The sequence below is a fragment of the Catharus ustulatus genome, chromosome 3 (assembly GCF_009819885.2).
Source record: "Catharus ustulatus isolate bCatUst1 chromosome 3, bCatUst1.pri.v2, whole genome shotgun sequence".
In the NCBI taxonomy this organism is placed as follows: Eukaryota; Metazoa; Chordata; class Aves; order Passeriformes; family Turdidae; genus Catharus; species Catharus ustulatus.
Genome location: NC_046223.1, coordinates 113,923,453 through 113,942,560, shown reverse-complemented (window position 1 = coordinate 113,942,560; position 19,108 = coordinate 113,923,453). Strand labels below are relative to the sequence as shown.

Sequence of the window (19,108 nt, the reverse complement as noted above, 5' to 3'; positions counted from 1 at the left end):
ACAAAGCAACAGCAAGTGTACCAGGAAGGCAGAGTGAAGCCTGCATTCCTTTCCAGCCTTGGAGCCTGACTTCATCTTTGCTAGGGTGACCTTCCACTGGGTCCAGGCTTAAATACTAATATTAGACTAAAAAGAAGTGTGCCATCCTCTAAATATAATGATGACTCAACACCTAGAGGCTTCAGTGATGTAATATGAATGAAGAGATTCTGACTTCACAATCTAGATGCTTAAAACTCAAGTCAAAAGGAACAGATCTTCCTTCCCCTGCAGACACAAAGCCTGCCTAGAGCCTCCCAGAGCATCATCTTGAATTAGCCTGCAGGAAAAGGGAACCGAAGAAACATTTCACACATGGCAGCAGACACACTGGCTCCTCTTTGTTTAAAAGGAGCACTGAACAGACACATTTCAATTATCTGCTGCAGTCAAACCATCAGCAGAAAGTTTCAATTCCAGAATTAACATATAAAAGTTAAAAACAACAGAGCAGACCAGTGAGCAGCCCCGTGTCTTTCACTGAACCTTAAAAACAAAAATAGCAGCATGAAAATGGCCTTTGTTGAGAAATCTGAATGCAAAGTACAAAGGAAAAAAAGCCTTTACAAGTAAGGCTACAAAGAGCTCTTAAAGCATCACCCTTGGACAAATATTTCAGCAACCACCTGAGGGAGCCTTATATTTTTCAGGATCCAAGTTCAATAATACATCTCAAAAAAAAAAAGTCACAGGAAGTCCAACAGAGTCTTCTGCAGTAAGAGCAAGCAATCATCCAATATATGTAAATAAAGTTGTAATGTGAAAGAATCCCTCATGGAAATAGTAATTGTTTTCATAGTAAAGTCTTATTAAAATAGGATTATCTTTTCCATTGGCTTGTTAGTTTGACTTTTTCCTGCTCCACCCCACCTCCATTAAGTTCATGGTTCAGAAAATGCATTTTTAATCACCTTCATTCCCCAATGCTACATCCCCACACTGTCCCTCTGCATCAGAAGAATTGCTATACACTTCAACAGATGGTCACAGAACCACAGATTGTAGGAGGCTGGAAAGGACCTCTGGAGGTCATCTTTTCCAACCCACTTCTGGCTCAAGCAGGGCCAGCTCCAGCTCAGCTGCCCAGGGCCATGTTCAGACAGCTCTGGAGTATCTCCATGGAGAGAGAGAGACTGCACCACCTGCCTGGGCACCCTGTGGTATCACAGTAAAAAATCACTTCCTGATGTTCAGAGGGAACCTCCTGTGTTTCAGTTGATGCCCTTGGCCTCTGCTCCTGGCATTTGGCATCACTGAGAAGAGTTTGGACAGCCCTGTTTGCACCCTGTCTTCAGGGGTGCACACACACTGCTCAGATCCACCTGAGCCTTCTCCAGCTCAAAAGGCACAGCTCCCCTGGCATTCCTGCAGAGCAGACAGGCTCTTCACCTCTGTGACATCCATCCAGTATGCCTACATCTTCCTCATGCTGGAAATTCCACAACTGGAAACATCAGTATTCTCTCACGAAGAAATAATAACAGTATCTTCTATTGGTTTAGATTATTGGCAAGAAAAAGCACTTGGTGAACTTTGTCTATCACTGCCCAGGCAGCTTCACCATAACTAAAATGCTCAGAAACTGATGAATCATTATTTATCTGAAATAAAACCATCAAGTTTAATCGGTGCTCCTTCCAATTTGAGCCAAAAGAATGGTAAAAAATGGAGCATGCAGCTTCTAAAACGCTTGAGGAAACACATCCTTCCCTCATGAAAACATATTCTAATAATGACAGCTTTGTGTAAGCATCTCCTGAGGCACCACAGCATCTAAAGAAACCATCCTAAGAGACAAAGATGCTTCACTTTGACAGTGTGTTTACCAGTTCCAGCCTGAAGGAAGTTTGAGTCACAGAACAGAAAGGTTGGTTTTACAAAACAGTGATACGTGCTTAACAAAAGCACAACAAAAGGGTTACTAGCCAGAGTTTAAGGGCTATGGGTAGCAATTAACTCTGAAACACTCCAATACCCACCCTCAGGAGTTATCAGAGTCATGGCCTTTGGCTCACCAACACAACTGCTTTATCAGGAAAGCTAAAAGGAGCAGCACCTCCCATTCAGTCACACTACCAGCCAAAAATAAGTCTCCATTTTGCCATATCTTGCTCACACACATAAATAGTCCCATCAACGTGACAAAGCCCAGGGTTAAGGTGCAATTTTATTTTTAGCTTCTTTACAATAAGACTTCCATGACCCAACCAAATCAGCACTCAAACTCCTAAACACCAAATTAATTTTCCCCTACCATTAATAGCCTTATGCCAAAACAAAAGATCAGAACACAGGGCAGTGACAGGGGCACAACCAAATGTGATCCCAGCTTTGCAACAGATTATCCTGTTGGATAATCTTCTCCTCACCTTTGCTGGGTTTTAGGAACTAAAAAGCTCTGTATTTCAAGAACACTGTAAAGAAGGTACAATTTCATTCTCCACAGGAAGGTGCAGGCTGTCCATGGTGAAAGTGGAGACAAGCAAAGCCACCTCCCCTCAGCTGTAGCAAGCCCCAGCCTTCTGAAGCTGCTGAAACACCCTGCACAAATCTTGAAATGCCCATGTTATCAACCCAGTTATCTGGGGCATTCTCCTGACCCAAGAACACATTTCTTTCCAAGAACACAGTCTGGAAGGTGGGGAAATATTTTTTGACCAGATGCTCTATTACTGAAGCAACATCAGCTGTAGGTACATTATTCTGTATTCCCCTTTCCTTCAGTGTTTCAGCAGCTTCCTTGAAGCCTGATGGCAAACTAATCTTCAGATCCCAGAGTCCACAACTCTTCAGGCTCAGGATGGTGAGACCTCAGGGTGCCAGCCAGGAGAAAACCCAGGCCTGTGTCCTTCCCTGCAGAGGACACAGCCTTCAGCTGCCAGAATTCCTCACCCCCAGAAAATGAACATCTGAACTCAGGCTCCCTGCAGGTGCCATCATTGCTTTTGACAGGAGACAGAATCCCTTCTAAGAGGGATTGTAGACACACAGCACTGGTGAAAGGGTATTTCTGACACAGGACTCAGAACAAACCAAATCAGCTTATCCCCAGCCCAGGTGTACGTGCTGCCAGCAGCTGCTGCAAGTCCACATTCCAGCACAATCTGGAATTTACCCTGTATCTGATACAAAGGAGTTAAATGCCTTCAAATTAAAAGCTGTCTTTAGTGAGTGTATTGCTTAGATATCAGCCTGTTAGAAGTTTGAACTTGACATTTCAGCCCCTTAGACACTTCAGATAATGTAACTTTAGAACTGACAGGGTAACTTCTTTAATGCTGTTCCATGCTAAAGTCACTCAGAAATTTCCACACCAAATCAAACCAGCCATTTACAATGAGGGGTTTCTCTGGTTTCCTTTATTAGCTAACTTGTAACTTCCAATCATACCTTCACTTTCCTCCTAAAAGTGCAGGTCAAGAGTAAAAGTCAAAAATACATTGCAAAAAGCTTTACTTTCTGTAGGATTAACACCAAAATTAAACAATTTTGGATATAACCATTATTGTAGTACATAGTTTTTAGAAGTTTAGTGTACCATTACATACACTCTGGATTAATATATAATTGAAGATATGATTGTTAGCACCATTTATGAATAGTGACCATGTGAGATTTTAAAATGTACCTCAGCAACTTGACAATATTTTATTTTGAATTCATGTGTGCTGCATGTTGTTGCAGCAACAGTTATTAATAGAAAGGATTATGGGTATTAATCAACTGGGAGCACAAGTACACGTTCTAGAGGAATAATAAAAACCACAATCAACTCCCCAGGTTCTTGGGTTTAATGAGAAATCTGAAGGTAATCCCATCTCGTTAAACAGAGACTTCCAGGAGTGACCACTTACCTGCAAACAGAGCTGTTCAACCCACAGCATGGACAGGGCACTTACAGACCTGCACGTGGCACAACATCCACCTCCACAACCCAGCTGCTATTCTTAAGACACATCCTTAAGTCCTGCAAGTCTTTGGGGATTGCTATCCCACATACTTACATAATCACCCACTCCATTTTCTAACTAAGCCATCAGCTAAATACCAGAACACAGCTCTCAAAAGGGAAAGCTCAGGAGCAAGTGGGGATAAAATCTCTGCAGGATGAAGAGAGAGATTTTCTATTCCAGGTGGGCTCCTCTTTTCTTCCTTTACAAGTGGACTTTCAGACCCCTTCAGCTTTAGTCAAGTGCACTACCAGATGGTGAGAAAATTCTGGAAAATGGCAGAATGTAAATGCAAGATGCTTATTAGCAAAAAGTCTATTCAATAAAATAGGGCATTGTTTTTCAAAACTGCAATTTAGAGTGTAGAATTTGTAATATACAGATGCCTTTTTTAATGCTCATATCACAGCAGTAATCTATATTACTCAAACATATACAAGACATTATTACAGAAGACAAAATTGCCTAAAAAACTAAATCCAAATAATTCCACTTGTGCAGCCTCAGCAGACATCACTTTCAGTACCTTTAACAGGAAACTTGTATCCTTAGAAGTCTTGGTTTATTCCTCTTTTATCTGGTAATCCCCCCACTAAAAAGTCTTTGTCCATTCTGGCCAGGTCTGGTCCCAGTGATTTTGGAGTTTTATCTGGAAACCTCAGACACTTTCAGGCAAAAGCACTGTACCACTGCCAGCTTGTTTCTGAATTGAAAATTCTGAACAGGACACTCAAGTAGCTTCAGATGTGCCTATAACAATTAGCTCAGACTCATTTCATCAGACAATAAAGCCCCAAGCTATGAGTTTTATATTCCTGAAGTATCAGTCAGAAAGAATAATAGACTAAGAAACAGGAACTGAATTCTTCCTGCAAGAGTCAATTCTTTGTTATTATTATTATCTCAAGACCATGTTGTTCTCAGCATTGTTTTAGATTAATTGCAGAGTTCAAAATATTTTCATGAAGTTTCTCATGTCTTTTTATCTAGAAAATCTGAAGTGAATGACAATGAGAACACAGTATTACAGATAAGTTAAAACATGCCAGACCTTATCTCTCTTCTCTACAAGTACATGAAAGGAGGTTGGAGTGAGGCAGGTGGTGGTCCCTTATCCAAATTAGCAATCAGTAGGACATAAGGCAAAGGTCTCAAGACATGCCAGGGGAGGTTTAGCTTGGATATTAGGAAAAGATTATCCACCAAAACGGTTGTCAAGCATTGGAACAGGCTGCCCAGAGAAGGGGTTGAGTCACCAGCCCTGGAGGGGTTTAAAGGATGTTTACATGTTGCACTTGGGGACACAGTTTAGTGGTGAGCTTGACAATGCTGGACTAATGGTTAGACTCGATCTTAAACCTAAGGATTTGCCAACCAAAGGATTCTCTAATTCTTTGAGAAAATACAGAAAGACAGCCTCCCATCTCAGTGATCTGTGATCAGCAAGCAGGAGTAGCCATCACATGTTTGAATTTGCCATCCCCACCATCCCTGCAGCCAAGGTTGCCATGAAGACACAAACCTCCACTTCAGTATTCTGCAAATCTCAACAAAAGAAAAACATTGCTTGTTGACCTCACCTGACAAAAAAGCTTTTAAGCTCTTGAAATAAATGTCAAAGCAGAATATTGTTGTCACCTTAGAAAGAAGTAGTATTTTTTTGTGATCAAGTTTCTTTGCAGGAGACAGATTAAACTGTTTCACTGACTGCAACAAACAGATACAAAGCATAGGTTTCTCTCACAGGGATAACTTAGAAACAGACACTGTACCTTACTGTCCTCATCCTCAAACACAGACTGGTGGACATTACAGGCGAAGAGAGAATTTGGGAGATCATTGAAATCAATTATTTCATGAAAATCTTCCTCTGCAAAACATCTCTTTAGGCCGTTGTCTCCGTTGATAGAGTAGAGCAGGAACTGTCCTCCATCCTCCGGGATGCAGCCATAGTGGCCAAGGCCCCACATTCCAAAGAAGTAAGAATCTCCCCTCATCCCTGGCAGCACAGAGAAGATAACATCACACAGTTACAGCACATATTAAAACATTCCACATCCACAACATAACCCAGAGATTCTTAAGTCTGGGGGCTCCGTTTGTAGAAAGGAAATTTCACACTGTTCCAAGGCAACAACAGGCCCCTGGCACAGGCACTAAGACCAGTCTCACCAAGGCTCAATCAGGGACTTGGCTTTAACTTCATTTATTAGCACAGAAAAGGCCTAAACATCCCAGTACAAGTTTGAGAACACAAGCAGGAAAGACATTACTTAAGGGCAAGGGGCCCAGTGAGAAAGCACTGTGCTGTATTTGGGTTCAAGAGAACCATGTTTGTTACTGGGAAAGCTGCTGGTGCTTCTGCAGTCAGCTCAGGAAACATAATGCCCAGAGTAAGAACAATTTCAAAAATAAATTCGAAATTTAAACCAGGCGTCAAAGAAAAAACAAAACAAAACAAAAGACCCTTATGGAAAGGAGCATGAGCATGGCATCATCAAAAACCAGTACAACCAAGACACATCTCTGTTATGAAAACCACAGCCAGTTTTTTCTATAGTTCAAGTACAGAACTTACACAGGTTTTCAAAGCCCACTAGCAATTCCTTTACCTCTTAATCACACTAGGAAGCAAATAAAGTTAAGAGTGGACTCAAGATGACTTTCAGCACTTTTAGCAAAGTCCTGCTGATTTTGGAGACTTTTTCCCAAAAGCATCAGTACAGAAAGGTAATTTGAAGGCACACAAAATAATGGGCACACATAATGAGCCCATACATTAAATGGCATCACTGCTGTTGTTATGAGAGGACACCAGCTAAGGGGAGTAGGTCAAGGTGCAATTAATGATCAATGTGTTAATTAGTATAAAATCAGGTATTTAGCAGTCCTTAGTAGACATCAACCTATCACATCTACAGAGCCTCAGTAAGTTAACTAGAAGTTTACTGGATAATAATCTATTTCCTTTTATTTGTTTCTTTTAATAACAATAAGCCATCATTAGCTGCTTTTCCTCCTAACACAAGCATTTAGGGAGTTACATAAACTCAGCATGCTCATCTGTTCTGCTCTGCCCTTGCTCTCTTGCATACTTGCTATTCTCTATAAATAGCTGTAAATATTAGCTCAAACACACTATATAGGACTGCTGTCCAAAATTAAACCATATGGGTTTATTACACTTAATCTCAGTAAAGCTAAATTATGGAGCTAATTTGCCATGGCTGTGCCTTTCATATAACCTCTGCTCTGAAATGAGATTTGGCTGATGACAGAGCACATCATTCCATAACATAAGGTCATGGAAATCTCAGTAATTGTTATTGCTGGAGTCTCAGGGCTAATGACAGAAGTTCTCAAGTACACAAGCTGAAGCCATGCTCAAAAGTATTGTGTTAACCTGAGGATGGGTTTTCAGGCTATCAAATACACACTTTCCTTTCAGCAGCTCAGCCCAGTATCTCCAGCTAATTTCAGTTTAGAAATTAAATTCTAATTGGAAAGAAGAAGCCTGAACAAATGGCAGAAGAGATGGCTGCAAGTTCAGCAGTACACATTGATGTAGGAGAAGTCACCATCACCTCTGGTATTTGAGCCAACTCAAGATTTGTATTACTGTACCTTACATGGCACACACATCCAGGGAAACACTGTCAAGAAATCCTCACAGCAGCCAGAAACTTCACATTAGAATGTAGTATTTTCTCCAGCAAAAAGCTTTAATAAATCATCTCCTCCAAAAGCAATCATCTCTAAGCATGTTTGTCATCGTGTCTAGCCTGTGTCATCAGGTTTATGGAAATGAACCTCAAGCCCAGTGCGTTACAAAACACAATTTACATGGCAGGGCAGACTTGTGCCAGGCTGTGAGAAAAATTTCATTCACAACAGGCAAACAATTTGCAGCCAGGGAAGCACTTACCATCTGAGAGTCACACTGGACACAGTAAAGTAGGAATTTAGAGGATGAATGTTAAAGCTAACAAGTTTCATACCTCCTTTTCCAAGGCATAACAAAGCTAATTGTGCAGAGAAGCAAAAAATCTCAATCTATTGACAGAAGTCAGAAAAGTCTATACGCTTCCTCACTAAACTGTTGTTTATTTTTCTCTCCTGGGAGAGCCATATTATAATAAAGTACTACATAGGAAAGCTTTTAAATTAGGAATTCAGCAAAACCACTATGACAAACAACAAAATGGAACAGGATTTTAAGTTACAACCCTGAAACTCAGCTTTTTAACCAATAACAAAATGAACATATTCTGCAGTAGTCAGGATGAGAAATTAATAAATATTCACATCATGTGGCAGTAGTCTTGCTCTGCTAGAGCTCTTGGACAGAAAAAGCTTGATTCTTTTTTATCCAGCCAATTATTGAGACATTTTTGCCCAGCAGGACTTGGGTATTGGCCAAGTCTTTTTAAGAAAGTCACTGTCTCACAGGCCTTTTGACCAGCCCTTTTCCCAGACTTACAGGCAGGTGTCTGTGCCTGCACAAGCATATTCTACTCTTAAGATACACCCAGAGCTCTGATTGATGCTCCCTCCACTACCAAGTCAACTTACACCTGATTCTTAAATCCTCTGCCCAATTTGTGATGGGATGGTTAAGAACACCTGTATGGAGTAACTGCAGTTTCACAGATTTCCCTTTGCCATGCACCACAGAAAGCACAACACACAGTGAAAACAGAAACCTCACTAATAAAATACATACATGTTCCCCAAAAGAAATAACAACAATAATCAGAGGGAACAAACATACTTGAATCAACATCATTTATTAGCAGACTTCAATCAGCAGTTATCCTCAAGCATAAGATGGAAATCTTCTATTTTTCCACATTATGAATAATGTTAGACATACAAAATTTATGTATATATATATCTAAAAATCATAACTATATACCATTTATTATGCCTGTCAAACCTTAAGGCTCAGGTATCTTCTTGTTGGTAGTGTTTTGTGGCTTCTTTGAAATTATGTAGCCACTTTAGGCAGTCCTCTGACACAAAAAATATTCTCTTTCCAATTATTCAACTAATTTAGAACAAAAGAATTTACATTTCAAATCCCTTAAAACAATTAACACTAAGTCATGTATCATCCACGAACTGGATTTCCATATAAAATAAGCCAAATTACAAATAATCTTTTCTGTTACAATAATACAGTCCCTGGATGACATTCCCATTTATGTTAAACCTCCTTTCCACAGCTTCTGACAAAATAAGTTAACTTCATCCCCTTAGGATCCTTTTTATATTTAAAATTAAAAAAAAAAAAACCCAAAACAAAAAAAACCAACAACCCCCCCACATAACAGCAAATTGTACTTATCTTCCTTTTAAAATGCAATGAGTTCAAATCAAGTTATGCATTTGCTTCTCCCCTCTCAAATCAGATTTTACAAATACTTGAGATATCAGAAGTTGTCATACAGAATTTCAAAAGAAGTAGCAATGCCATTTAAAAACAGCAATAATACACTAATATAGGCACTACCCAGCACCAATATTGATGCTAAATTATCCAATCTTAACTGGGATCCTGACTGCAAACTCTGCCAGGATTGTTCCTTTGTAAAGTCTGAGACACTGAGGCAGATTCAAACCTGAGCCAAACAAATCCATGGAACCTCCAGCAAAAGCTGAGCACTTGCCACCTCCATTTATTCCCTTTATTTAATTTATTCTATTTTTATTCCCTTTATTTAAAGCACACCTGAATGTTATCTGTTTTATTTCTGATTTTGGTGTAAGGTTTGCACCCTTAACTTTAATACAACCCACACAACGAGTGCTGCACTTTTAACCCTTGGAGAAGGAGAGCAGGCACTTCCCTCCCAGGCCCTGCACATCACATCATTCTGATGTGGGTTACTTTAAATTTCTCCTGCCATGGCCTAGGTGTGCAAAGGTTTCTAATTTGGGATAGCTCCAAACACAAGGCAAACACCCTTCCCACAGGCACAGAGCAGGTCATGCCAGTGTTCAGCACTGGAGATGCTGTGACCAAAATCTCTGTGGAGTTTCCAAGTGGGAGCTCTGTGTTCATTCTGTTACCTCACTATTTTTAGACACAGTACACCTCTAATTAAAATTAACAGAGGCCAGCAGAAAATTATAGTCACTGGAAAACAGCAGTAGCTCACTGAAGTTTCTGTTTGAAAAATTACACTTATTTAGTGTAGAACTGAAAGGGCAAAGATGTACATCTTCTCATGAAGTCAGATCCCTGCAGAGCCAAAACCTCCAGCAGAAATGGTGTTGAATGAAGACAATTTGTGTATATGAAGTGTCTGAATGCACCAATGCCTCCTCTATCACTGAGCATTTATAGATTTATCCACTGTTTTTATGGACATTAATAAGGCATTTCCTTGGTGAACATTTCCCTGTCTTTAGAGTTTTTAAAAAGAATCCCTGAGGAACATCAAGAAACAGGCACATATCTCTTGAAATCACTAGGAAACTTTACTTTTTTTTTTTATTAAACACTGCTTGCCATGACAAACAACATGACTAAAAATAGAATAAAGCAAACAAAATGTTACAAATAGAAGCTTTAAATATAATCACTATAAACTAGAAGTATTATTGAGTCCTGAGTACAAACCTGGAAACCATAACCTGCAGGAATTAAGTAAATTTGGAGAAAAAAAAAACAAAGCAGGAAAAATTGCAGTTGCTTTTCTAGAAGGGTCCAGGAGAAGCGTAGGGATTCCATCTTGGCTCCTGCTGAAAAAAACCTACCCAAGAAATTTTTACCATAATTCAAAGGCAGGTAGGAGGTAGGATGGGGGAGATTAAACCCAGTGAATAAGATTTGACTGAAAGAGTGATTTTTTTTACTTGAAATATTCACTGACTTTACAGCAGCAGAGCCACCAATTTCAGTGGTGTCAGCCTAGGGCTGCATCTCCTGCTGAAGCCAACTGGCCCCACACCGAAGGCTCTGTCAGAAAGCACAAATCTAACAGGGAAGGTCACAGAGTAACTTACTGGAATTTCATTCCACTCTGCACAATGAGCACTGGAGATGAGCATTATTTTTAATGGTGCTAATTCTTCACTGTGGAAAGCTCCTATGGACTTAAATAGAGGCTTTTTACTTAATTAGAAAGAGCAGAACTGGACCTCACATAACAGGATTAATGAACCTTTTGCAGCCTCAAAAGCAAGAGGGACTGTAGTGACCCCCTCCCACAGCCTTCACCCCATCTCCCACCTGGGCAAACTCCCTTACAGAAATCAAAATCACCAGTACAGGCAAGTCCACTCACATTTGAGCTCCAGTTCAGTTAGCACCACATAAAAATAGTGCCAATCTCCACTTTTCCTCCTACAAAAGTGGCAGATATGAGGAAGAGGATTTTAATTTATTTTTTTTTCTAAATGCTAACTGGTGCAAATCCCAAATGTTCTAATCCTTTCCATTGACATTCTAGCCGCATTAAATTTAGCTGAGACTTTGGAACTATTTTTGGAAGCTTTTAACATCCAAAGGGACTATTCAGTTTTATTCCTCTAAAGCAGGACTGGTCAGCTCAAGCAGTCCAAGACATGCACATCACACTGAAGGTTCAGCTGTGCCTCCCACACCAGGGATGTATCCTGAGAGCAGGATACCTTGCTGACCATCTGCATCTCCAGCACTGGAGAAAACAATACAGGAGGCACTGGAGAACCCAACCAAGCCAAAATTCCAGTCCCAGGAAGGTGATACTTGGAGCAGCCAGCACCAGGTGTGAAGATTCCATCTGCTCTTCTTAAAGTCAGGAAGCTCAGCTTTGATCAACTGGGCACTACAGTAACTATGGCAACATTCAGGTATTCAAAGAAAAAGAAAGAAAAAAAACCAAACAAACCCTTCCCCAAACACAAAGAAACCAGAACGAGCCTCCTGATCACCTTCACTTGGCCTCTATGCTAATCTATTTAAAGCAAGGCCGTTTTATAAGGGGCACACAGCATTAGAGCTCACTGGCCTTCAGCCAGAGCTGTCACCTCACACAGGGGTCAGTGGAACACCGACTCCAACAGCAGCCCTCCAGCTTCTAACCTGAAATTCAGAACTCTTCCCCAAATCTTACCCAGAACTACCTGCAACAGGAGCCATTCACAGGGCTTAACTCCTAGAAAACACTCAGGACACAGTGATGACTTGGAATAAAATTTCAAAGTTTCCTCCTCTAAAAGGATTTCCTGCTAGCACAATCAAGTAATTTATAAATAAATTAAAAAGTTAAGGACATCAATGCAATGACAAACGTTTTCAACACAAACAATGACAAACCCAGCTACTGAATCTGATAACAAACTACAATACTTGGAAGGGGACAGACAAACTGTATCACAGCTGATAACTTCTCTGAAGTTTAAGGAGGATAGGACAGATCCTGCTGTTAAAGGTAGCAAAGACTAGTTAACAGAGATGATCATCTACAAAAAAAATCTTCTTCTGTCCTTGTTTACTGAGATGTGTTAGCAGTTTTCTGTAATGTTTTATATTCTCACAGTATTCAGACATCCATCTGCTCAAGGATGATGGGCAACTATGTAATTTAGTTTCACTGCAAGAATAATTGTAGCAGTTTCTTTACACTAATCACATATTCTTACAAAATAGGAGTTTTCATCAGGGCAGCCACTCTAGCTAACTAAAAGACCAAACCATTTCCAAGGGCAAAACTTGAAAGCTGAAGACAGAAGCTGGTGTAAAGTACAATTAAACTACAATTCTCATTTATATGATTTCTTTCGGCTGTATAGACTTAGCATACATTTGTTTTTAGGAACCTTCATTACACTACAAACTCAAGAAATAAAGCAACACAATATTTTAAAGAGATACAAAAGAATCTAGGAGCAATGAGGGGAAAAAAAAAAAACAAACCAGCAAGTTTGGAGAGCTACCTATTACATAAGCATCAAATAATATTGGCTTGGGATCACAGAATGGTTTGGGTTGGAAGGGATATTAAAAAGCATCTCGGTCCAACCCCCTGCCATGGGCAGGAACACTTTCCACTATCCCAGGCTGGTCCAAGCCCGATGCAAACTGGTTTTGGACACTTCCAGGGGTGGGATATTCACATCTTCTCTGGGTAACCTATGCCAGTGCCTCATCACAGCAAAGAACTTACTCCTAATATCTAATCTAAACCAACCTTCCTTCACTTCACAGCCATTCCCCCTCGCTACGGCAGCCAAGTTTAAAGCAGCCCGAGCAGAGCCTCTCTCGGGGCTCCCGGCACAGCCCAGCCCGGAGCTGCCCGCATCGCTGCGACCCCGACCTGCTCCCGGCACGGCCGCAAAGCCCCTTCCCACACCGCCATGCTCCTCACGAGCTCCTCCGCATCCCCCCGGGGCACACACCGGCCCCGGCCCCGGCCCCTCCCGAGGGGCGCCCGCGGGCTCCCCGCGCATCGCCGCGGGTAGAGGGAGCCCCGAGGGCAGCGCGGCGCCGGGGCAGGACCGCGGGGCGGTTGCGTAACCCAGGTCTGCGGGACAGCGCTGCGGCCCCGGCGGGGAAGGAGCCCTGGGGAGGCGGCCGTGCCCTTACCTGCGGCTCGCTCGCCCTTCCCTGCCCGCCCGGAGTCCGCCGCGCTCCGCGCCCAACGCTCCCTCAGAGCGCTCCGTGCCGCGCCCGCCAAGGTGGAGGAGCGGGCGGTCCAATCAGCAACGCCCCCGCCTAAACAGGCAGGAGGATCCGCCAATCAAAACGCGAGGAGAGCGTTGGTCCCGCCTCCCACTCCCCTGACCACGCCCCCGCTCCCACGGCGACGCGCCGGCAATCGGTGTCCGGCCGGGCCCGTGAGGGGACAGGATGAGGACAGGGCTCGGGGGATGTGCGGGGACAGTGAGTGGGGCCAGCGAGCCGGGCAGGGGATGTGTGAGGACTAGGGATGAGCGGGGACAAGTGTGAGGTGAGTGGGGACAGCTGAGAGGGACATAGACAGGTGAGCGGCACAGGACAGTGAGGGGACACAGGTGAGCAGGGCAGGAACCCGTGACACCCCAGCACACAGGGAGCGGTAAGAACCAGGCAGAGTTTTGTGTTCTCGTGGCAAAGCTGCTCTCCCTCAAGGTGTCGGTGTCCCCACAATGAGGATGGGATGCGATGGGAAGCGATGGGAGTGAGCAGGGGTGATGGGATAAGTGAGGGAGTGGTGGAGTGGGATGCAGACAGAAGTAGGATGGACATCCTCCCAGTGCCAGGGCACCTTGCCATGATTTTAGCGACAATCCCTCAGGCCCTCCTCTGCAGGGTTCCTCATTATGCTGGAGGATGAAGCTCCCAAGACCATTTTCCCCTCTGACCACCAACACCCAAACCATCCTTTGGAGTGAGCTCCATCTGGATGGAGCCAGTTCTTCAGGCTAACAGGTGAATCAGGGGTGTCTCCCCACTACACACAATGCCAGAAGAAGCATTTGTAGGGCTCTAAAGGAACATCACGTTTACAATGGAAAAAGGCTGATGCTGGTCATGATTTTAAAAAGAAGAGAAAGCCCTCAGATGCCCCCAAGGCATGTTTTATTAAAGCAAGGGCTATTTTCTCTCTTTCAGCTGCACATCCGAGGCTGCTAAACGTCAGAGGCTAACACTGATTTTCTGTGGTCTCTTCGCTTTGGAATGTAATACAAAGGGATTTAATCAATAGGGTGATACAGAAACCTAAATAGGTTTTTGTAAAGATGGCTTTGAAAATCTATAGAACGTAATGAAGAACTAGAAGACTGCCATGTAATTATTAAATACTCTATAAAAATCTATGTAAGGAATAATTCTCCATTAGTTAAAAATATATAAAAAGATGTGTGCCATTTATAGCAGCACTTTCCAATAATAGCAAAAAATAAATGGTGTGAAGAATGAAATCAATAGTGTATCCCACCTCATCTCTGCAGACAGCAAAGAGCAATGCACTGGAGATTGCTGTACTTGCAACAGAAGGGTTTCTTCCTGGTCCCTTAACTAAGGACTGACTTATGCCTTGATGCATATCTGGTTTGGACCCCTTTCAGGGTTTCTGCTTCAGTTCTACTTTCATTTTTAAATGTATAATAGGTAACTTATAATAGTAATTATTATTTTAATTGGTTTGTCCTTGTGCCTAAAGTATTGATTTCTGACCATGATCTTAGTGCTCTAGGCATTATGCAGAATGGCAAGCCAGCTATGGAACCAAAAATGTCACTATATAAACTAATCAGCTTTTAAATCAAATTATCTGCCTGTTGGTTTTTGTTTTGGGAATTAAACCTGGTAGGATATTTTCCTTTGTCTCCATTTATGTGTGTTCCCTTTGCATGATGTGTTATTTTAATATTCTGAGTAGGAAGAGCATCCACCGGGCTTTTTCTGTCCTGTGTTTTATGTTATACAATTTCCTTGTCTTCTTATCTCAATCCTCTTAACTGTATATTGTGTCTCAATTTTTATTAATTTTCATATTAGGAAGAATATTTTCATTGTGATGAAGCTGCCCTAGCATATACTTTCCTTGTGGTAAAATAGAAATCTCTGCAGTTTTGGAAGCAAGCTAACCCATGCCCAGAAAAAATCAGGAAAGCCAAGGTCAGCACTTTGGGTTTATATGCATCCAGGCACTATTGCTAAGATGAAGGGGAAAAAAACCCCTAAATTCCACTGATTGCAATAAAATGTCCTTCAAAGTAGATAATTATAAGAATGGCAGCAATTGCAGGATTTTGATAGCCCCTGTTAGAAGCATTAAAGATTTCTATAAGGAAAGGGCACAAAATAATATATTATTTAGACATGGAAAAATGGTGTTGCCAAAATAATAGGGTAAGAGCAATTGAGAGAAGGTCCTTTGTGGAGTCCCACCCTTCACCCCAGAGCTGATCAGGCCATGCACCCTGTGCCTCTAAAAGGCTGTGGCCACTTCCCACAACCCAAGCAACTGTAGAGTGCCAAAACCTGGAGAAAGCTGTAATTCTGGAAAGGATACCAAGGGAGGTGATAAAACAGCTGCTACTTGCAGGATCCACAAGCAGTGCTGTGAGCTCATCCCACAGAACTGAGTGGGAGTTTGTTACTGATATCCCAGAGTACAGGCTTAGCCTGTCTCCTCCAAACCCTGAGCTGCTCATTATCTTCAGTCTGCACCTGCTTCCCATCTCCAGATTTAATCTGTAAGCAAAAGTGGCCTCTCAAGTGTGCTGAAGCACCCACGGAGAATTTCAACACAACTGAAGCACTGTAACCAAAAGATTTTGCCCCCTGACAATGTTACCTTGATTTCTCATCATCAAAATACAAACCCTAGCTAAGTCCTGCAGCCTTTGCAGATGTTTTGATGATAAAGTCTCATTTTTTCAGCAGAAGCAAGTAAATAATGCCAGAAAATCTGGATGCTGAAGAAGTCAATGCTTCATCTTTTACATTTCTGCTCACTGGGATAATCCCAAATTCTTTGGCCAGATATGGATTACGATTTCTTGCAAATGGCTGAGTCTGGAGATTAGAATGGATAAAGCAAGTAAAATTAATGTTGACTCTGTCAGCATTATCATCTCGATTGTTTCTGTTATATTTTTAAAACATAAAAAAACGCAGTTGGATCCATCTAGCTTTGTCTTTTGTCTCCAGCAGCCAAGGCTGGATGCTTAGTAAATCACTTTACAAACAGGCTCTATGTTCTCCTATTTACTTTATAATTTTCCAGCAACTAGGGACATAGGGATTTCTGGAGCTCATGGTTAAATCCAAGTTACTCCACTTGGAAGCTACCAGTGTTCCTGTTCTCTAGGGGTTTTTAACTCTTTTTGAACCCATTTGTGGTTTTGCTTTCCACAATGTGCTGTGACAGGATGGTTCTTCACTGTGTAAAAACAATTTCAAGTCTTATCCCTGTTTAAGTGTTCCTTTGTTATAGAGGCAGTAAATGTATTGTTAATACCTTCTCACCATCATTATAGGACAAGCTAGATTGACTTAAGATGAAGAAAGATGGCACGTTTAGATTAGATTTTAGGGAGAAATTTTTCCCTGTGGAGCTGGAAGCCTTGGTTGCCCAGAGAAGCTGTGGATACTCCATCCCTGGAAGTGTTCAAGGCCAGACTGGAGCAACCTGGCCTAATGGAAGGTGTCCCTGCCCATGGCAGGGGTTGGAACAAGATGATTTTTTTGGTTCCTTCCAATCTGAACTATTTTGTGATTTCTTTCTAGACCTTAATTGTATTTCCCTCCAGCTATCCCTTTCTCAATTTCATGTTTTCTCTGTTTTCACTGGGAGACTTTATTACCATGCTCTCTAGCCTGTCTAATTTTACAAGAAAACACTGCTTTGAAACTTTGATTCTGCTAAAATGACTGTTGAATTTTGCTGGGTCTGGAATAGACAAGAGCTGTCTGGCCAAGGGACTTTGAATAACTCTGAGCACTTGGGCTAAAGAGTCTTTTGACTCTGGGAGTCCCTTCATCACCTAAGGGGGAAGCTACTGATTCTTAACATTCAGTTTCCCTTTTTGACCAGTTCCTGGCCCTACACTGATATTTCCTCTTCAGTCCTCAGGTCTCCTGCAGTGATGGAACCAATGTCTCTCTGTGTGTGGTTGGGGTTATTTTTTCCCCTGTGCACTGCTTTGCACTTATCACTGCTGAACTTCATCTGCCAGTTTATCACCCAGTCACTCAGGGCAGTGAGACAACATTGCCTCAACACCTCTGCAGTGTCTGTGTGTGCTCAGCGACTGCAGAGCAGCTTATTTGCAGCATACTACATAGAAAAGCAAAAATGTGCAAAGCAAATGCTGGCTCTTTTTGCTTTTTATCTACAGGACGTTTTACATTGTTCTGGGTACAGGAATAATAATTGCCCAAATGAAAAATTCCTGCAGAAAAGGAGACTATCTTCCACCTGCTCTAAAATTTCAGTTCCTGTAGTGCCCTTGAGCACATTACTCTATGAGCAGGTTAATCATGGAGCAGAGCTGTTTCCTTTGGGGGCTTGGATATGCAGGGAAGCACATGGTCCACTTGGGATGTCTGTTCTCTCCAAATCTGCTATGTGGGGGTCAGGTAAGTGTGGAGAAGAAGCTAGAGAGGCATTCCAGCAGCTAAAGGGCTACACGAGAGCTAGAGACGGACTTTTATTGGGAGCATGAAGTGGTAGAACAAGGAAGAAGACCTTAAGGTGAAGGAAGGCAGGGTTAAATTAAGTATTGGGAAAAAATTCTTCCCTGTGAGGGTGGTGAGGCCCTGGCATGAGTTGCCCAGAGAAGCCGTGGGTGCCCCATCCCTGGAAGTGCTCAGGTTTGGGTTGGAGGGGGCTTGGAGCAATATTGTTTAGTGGAAGGTGTCCCTGCCCAGGGCAGGGGATGGAATGGGATGATCTCTAAGGTTCCTTCCAACCCAAACCAGTCTGTGATTCCATGAAAACCTGTGGCACTGCTCTGGAACCCCTGAGCTCCCACTTTTGCCATGGGACACCCCCTGCATGTGGTCCTGTTGCTCCCTAAATCCCCTCCCTGGCATATCCTTGTTGTTTCTGAGCATCTTCAGGAGCAGACTGAGGTCAGACAAGGAGCTCGTGTCTTTTAAGGCAATGAGAACAGGAACAAAGAATCTTTCCATTTTACATCTGCTTCAGAGACTGAGAGCTGTCTGAAAAAAAATAAAGGGCTTTTTGATTTCACATTGCAAAAATTCCCTAGCTAACATAAAGTCCCCCAAAACAGAACTTTACTATCTTACAGCTAACCCTCAGCTTTAAAGACAAAAGAAATGGCACATCCCCATTTCTGTTAAAGGAATATTTTTAAACAAGAGATGTTTTTTCAGCCTAGATGCATGATAGATCAAGGGGAAAAACAGGTTTCATTGACTTTTAAAACAACCTCCATTTCAAGAAAGCAAAACACAAACCTTTTTGTTCTGTAACAAACAACATCCTTACAGTACAAGTGCAACTTTAGGATCTGAAATATTGTGGCCAGATGCAAATTGTCACATTTGAATGAGGATACTGAAATAGGAGGTTTTCATTTTGTTCCCTGTTTCTTTAAAATTGTGTGGTTTACTCCTTATGTCCTTTTCCAAGTGATTTCTCAGCAGAATCCTGGACTGTTTATTTCAT

General features: G+C 42.1%; 1 protein-coding gene across 1 annotated transcript in view; it reads right to left on the bottom strand.

The window, feature by feature from the left end:
* RCAN2 (regulator of calcineurin 2) overlaps positions 1-13,662 on the bottom strand; it is an 80,541-nt gene extending 66,879 nt beyond the window's left edge. Inside the window, exons 1-2 of the mRNA XM_033054657.2 lie at positions 13,564-13,662; positions 5,762-5,988 (exon numbers count right to left, since the gene is read on the bottom strand). Coding sequence (XP_032910548.1) covers positions 5,762-5,986 — 225 coding nt within the window. The 5' untranslated portion in view covers positions 5,987-5,988; positions 13,564-13,662. The remainder of the gene's footprint in view (positions 1-5,761; positions 5,989-13,563) is intronic.
* Between the last annotated feature and the right edge of the window lie 5,446 nt (positions 13,663-19,108).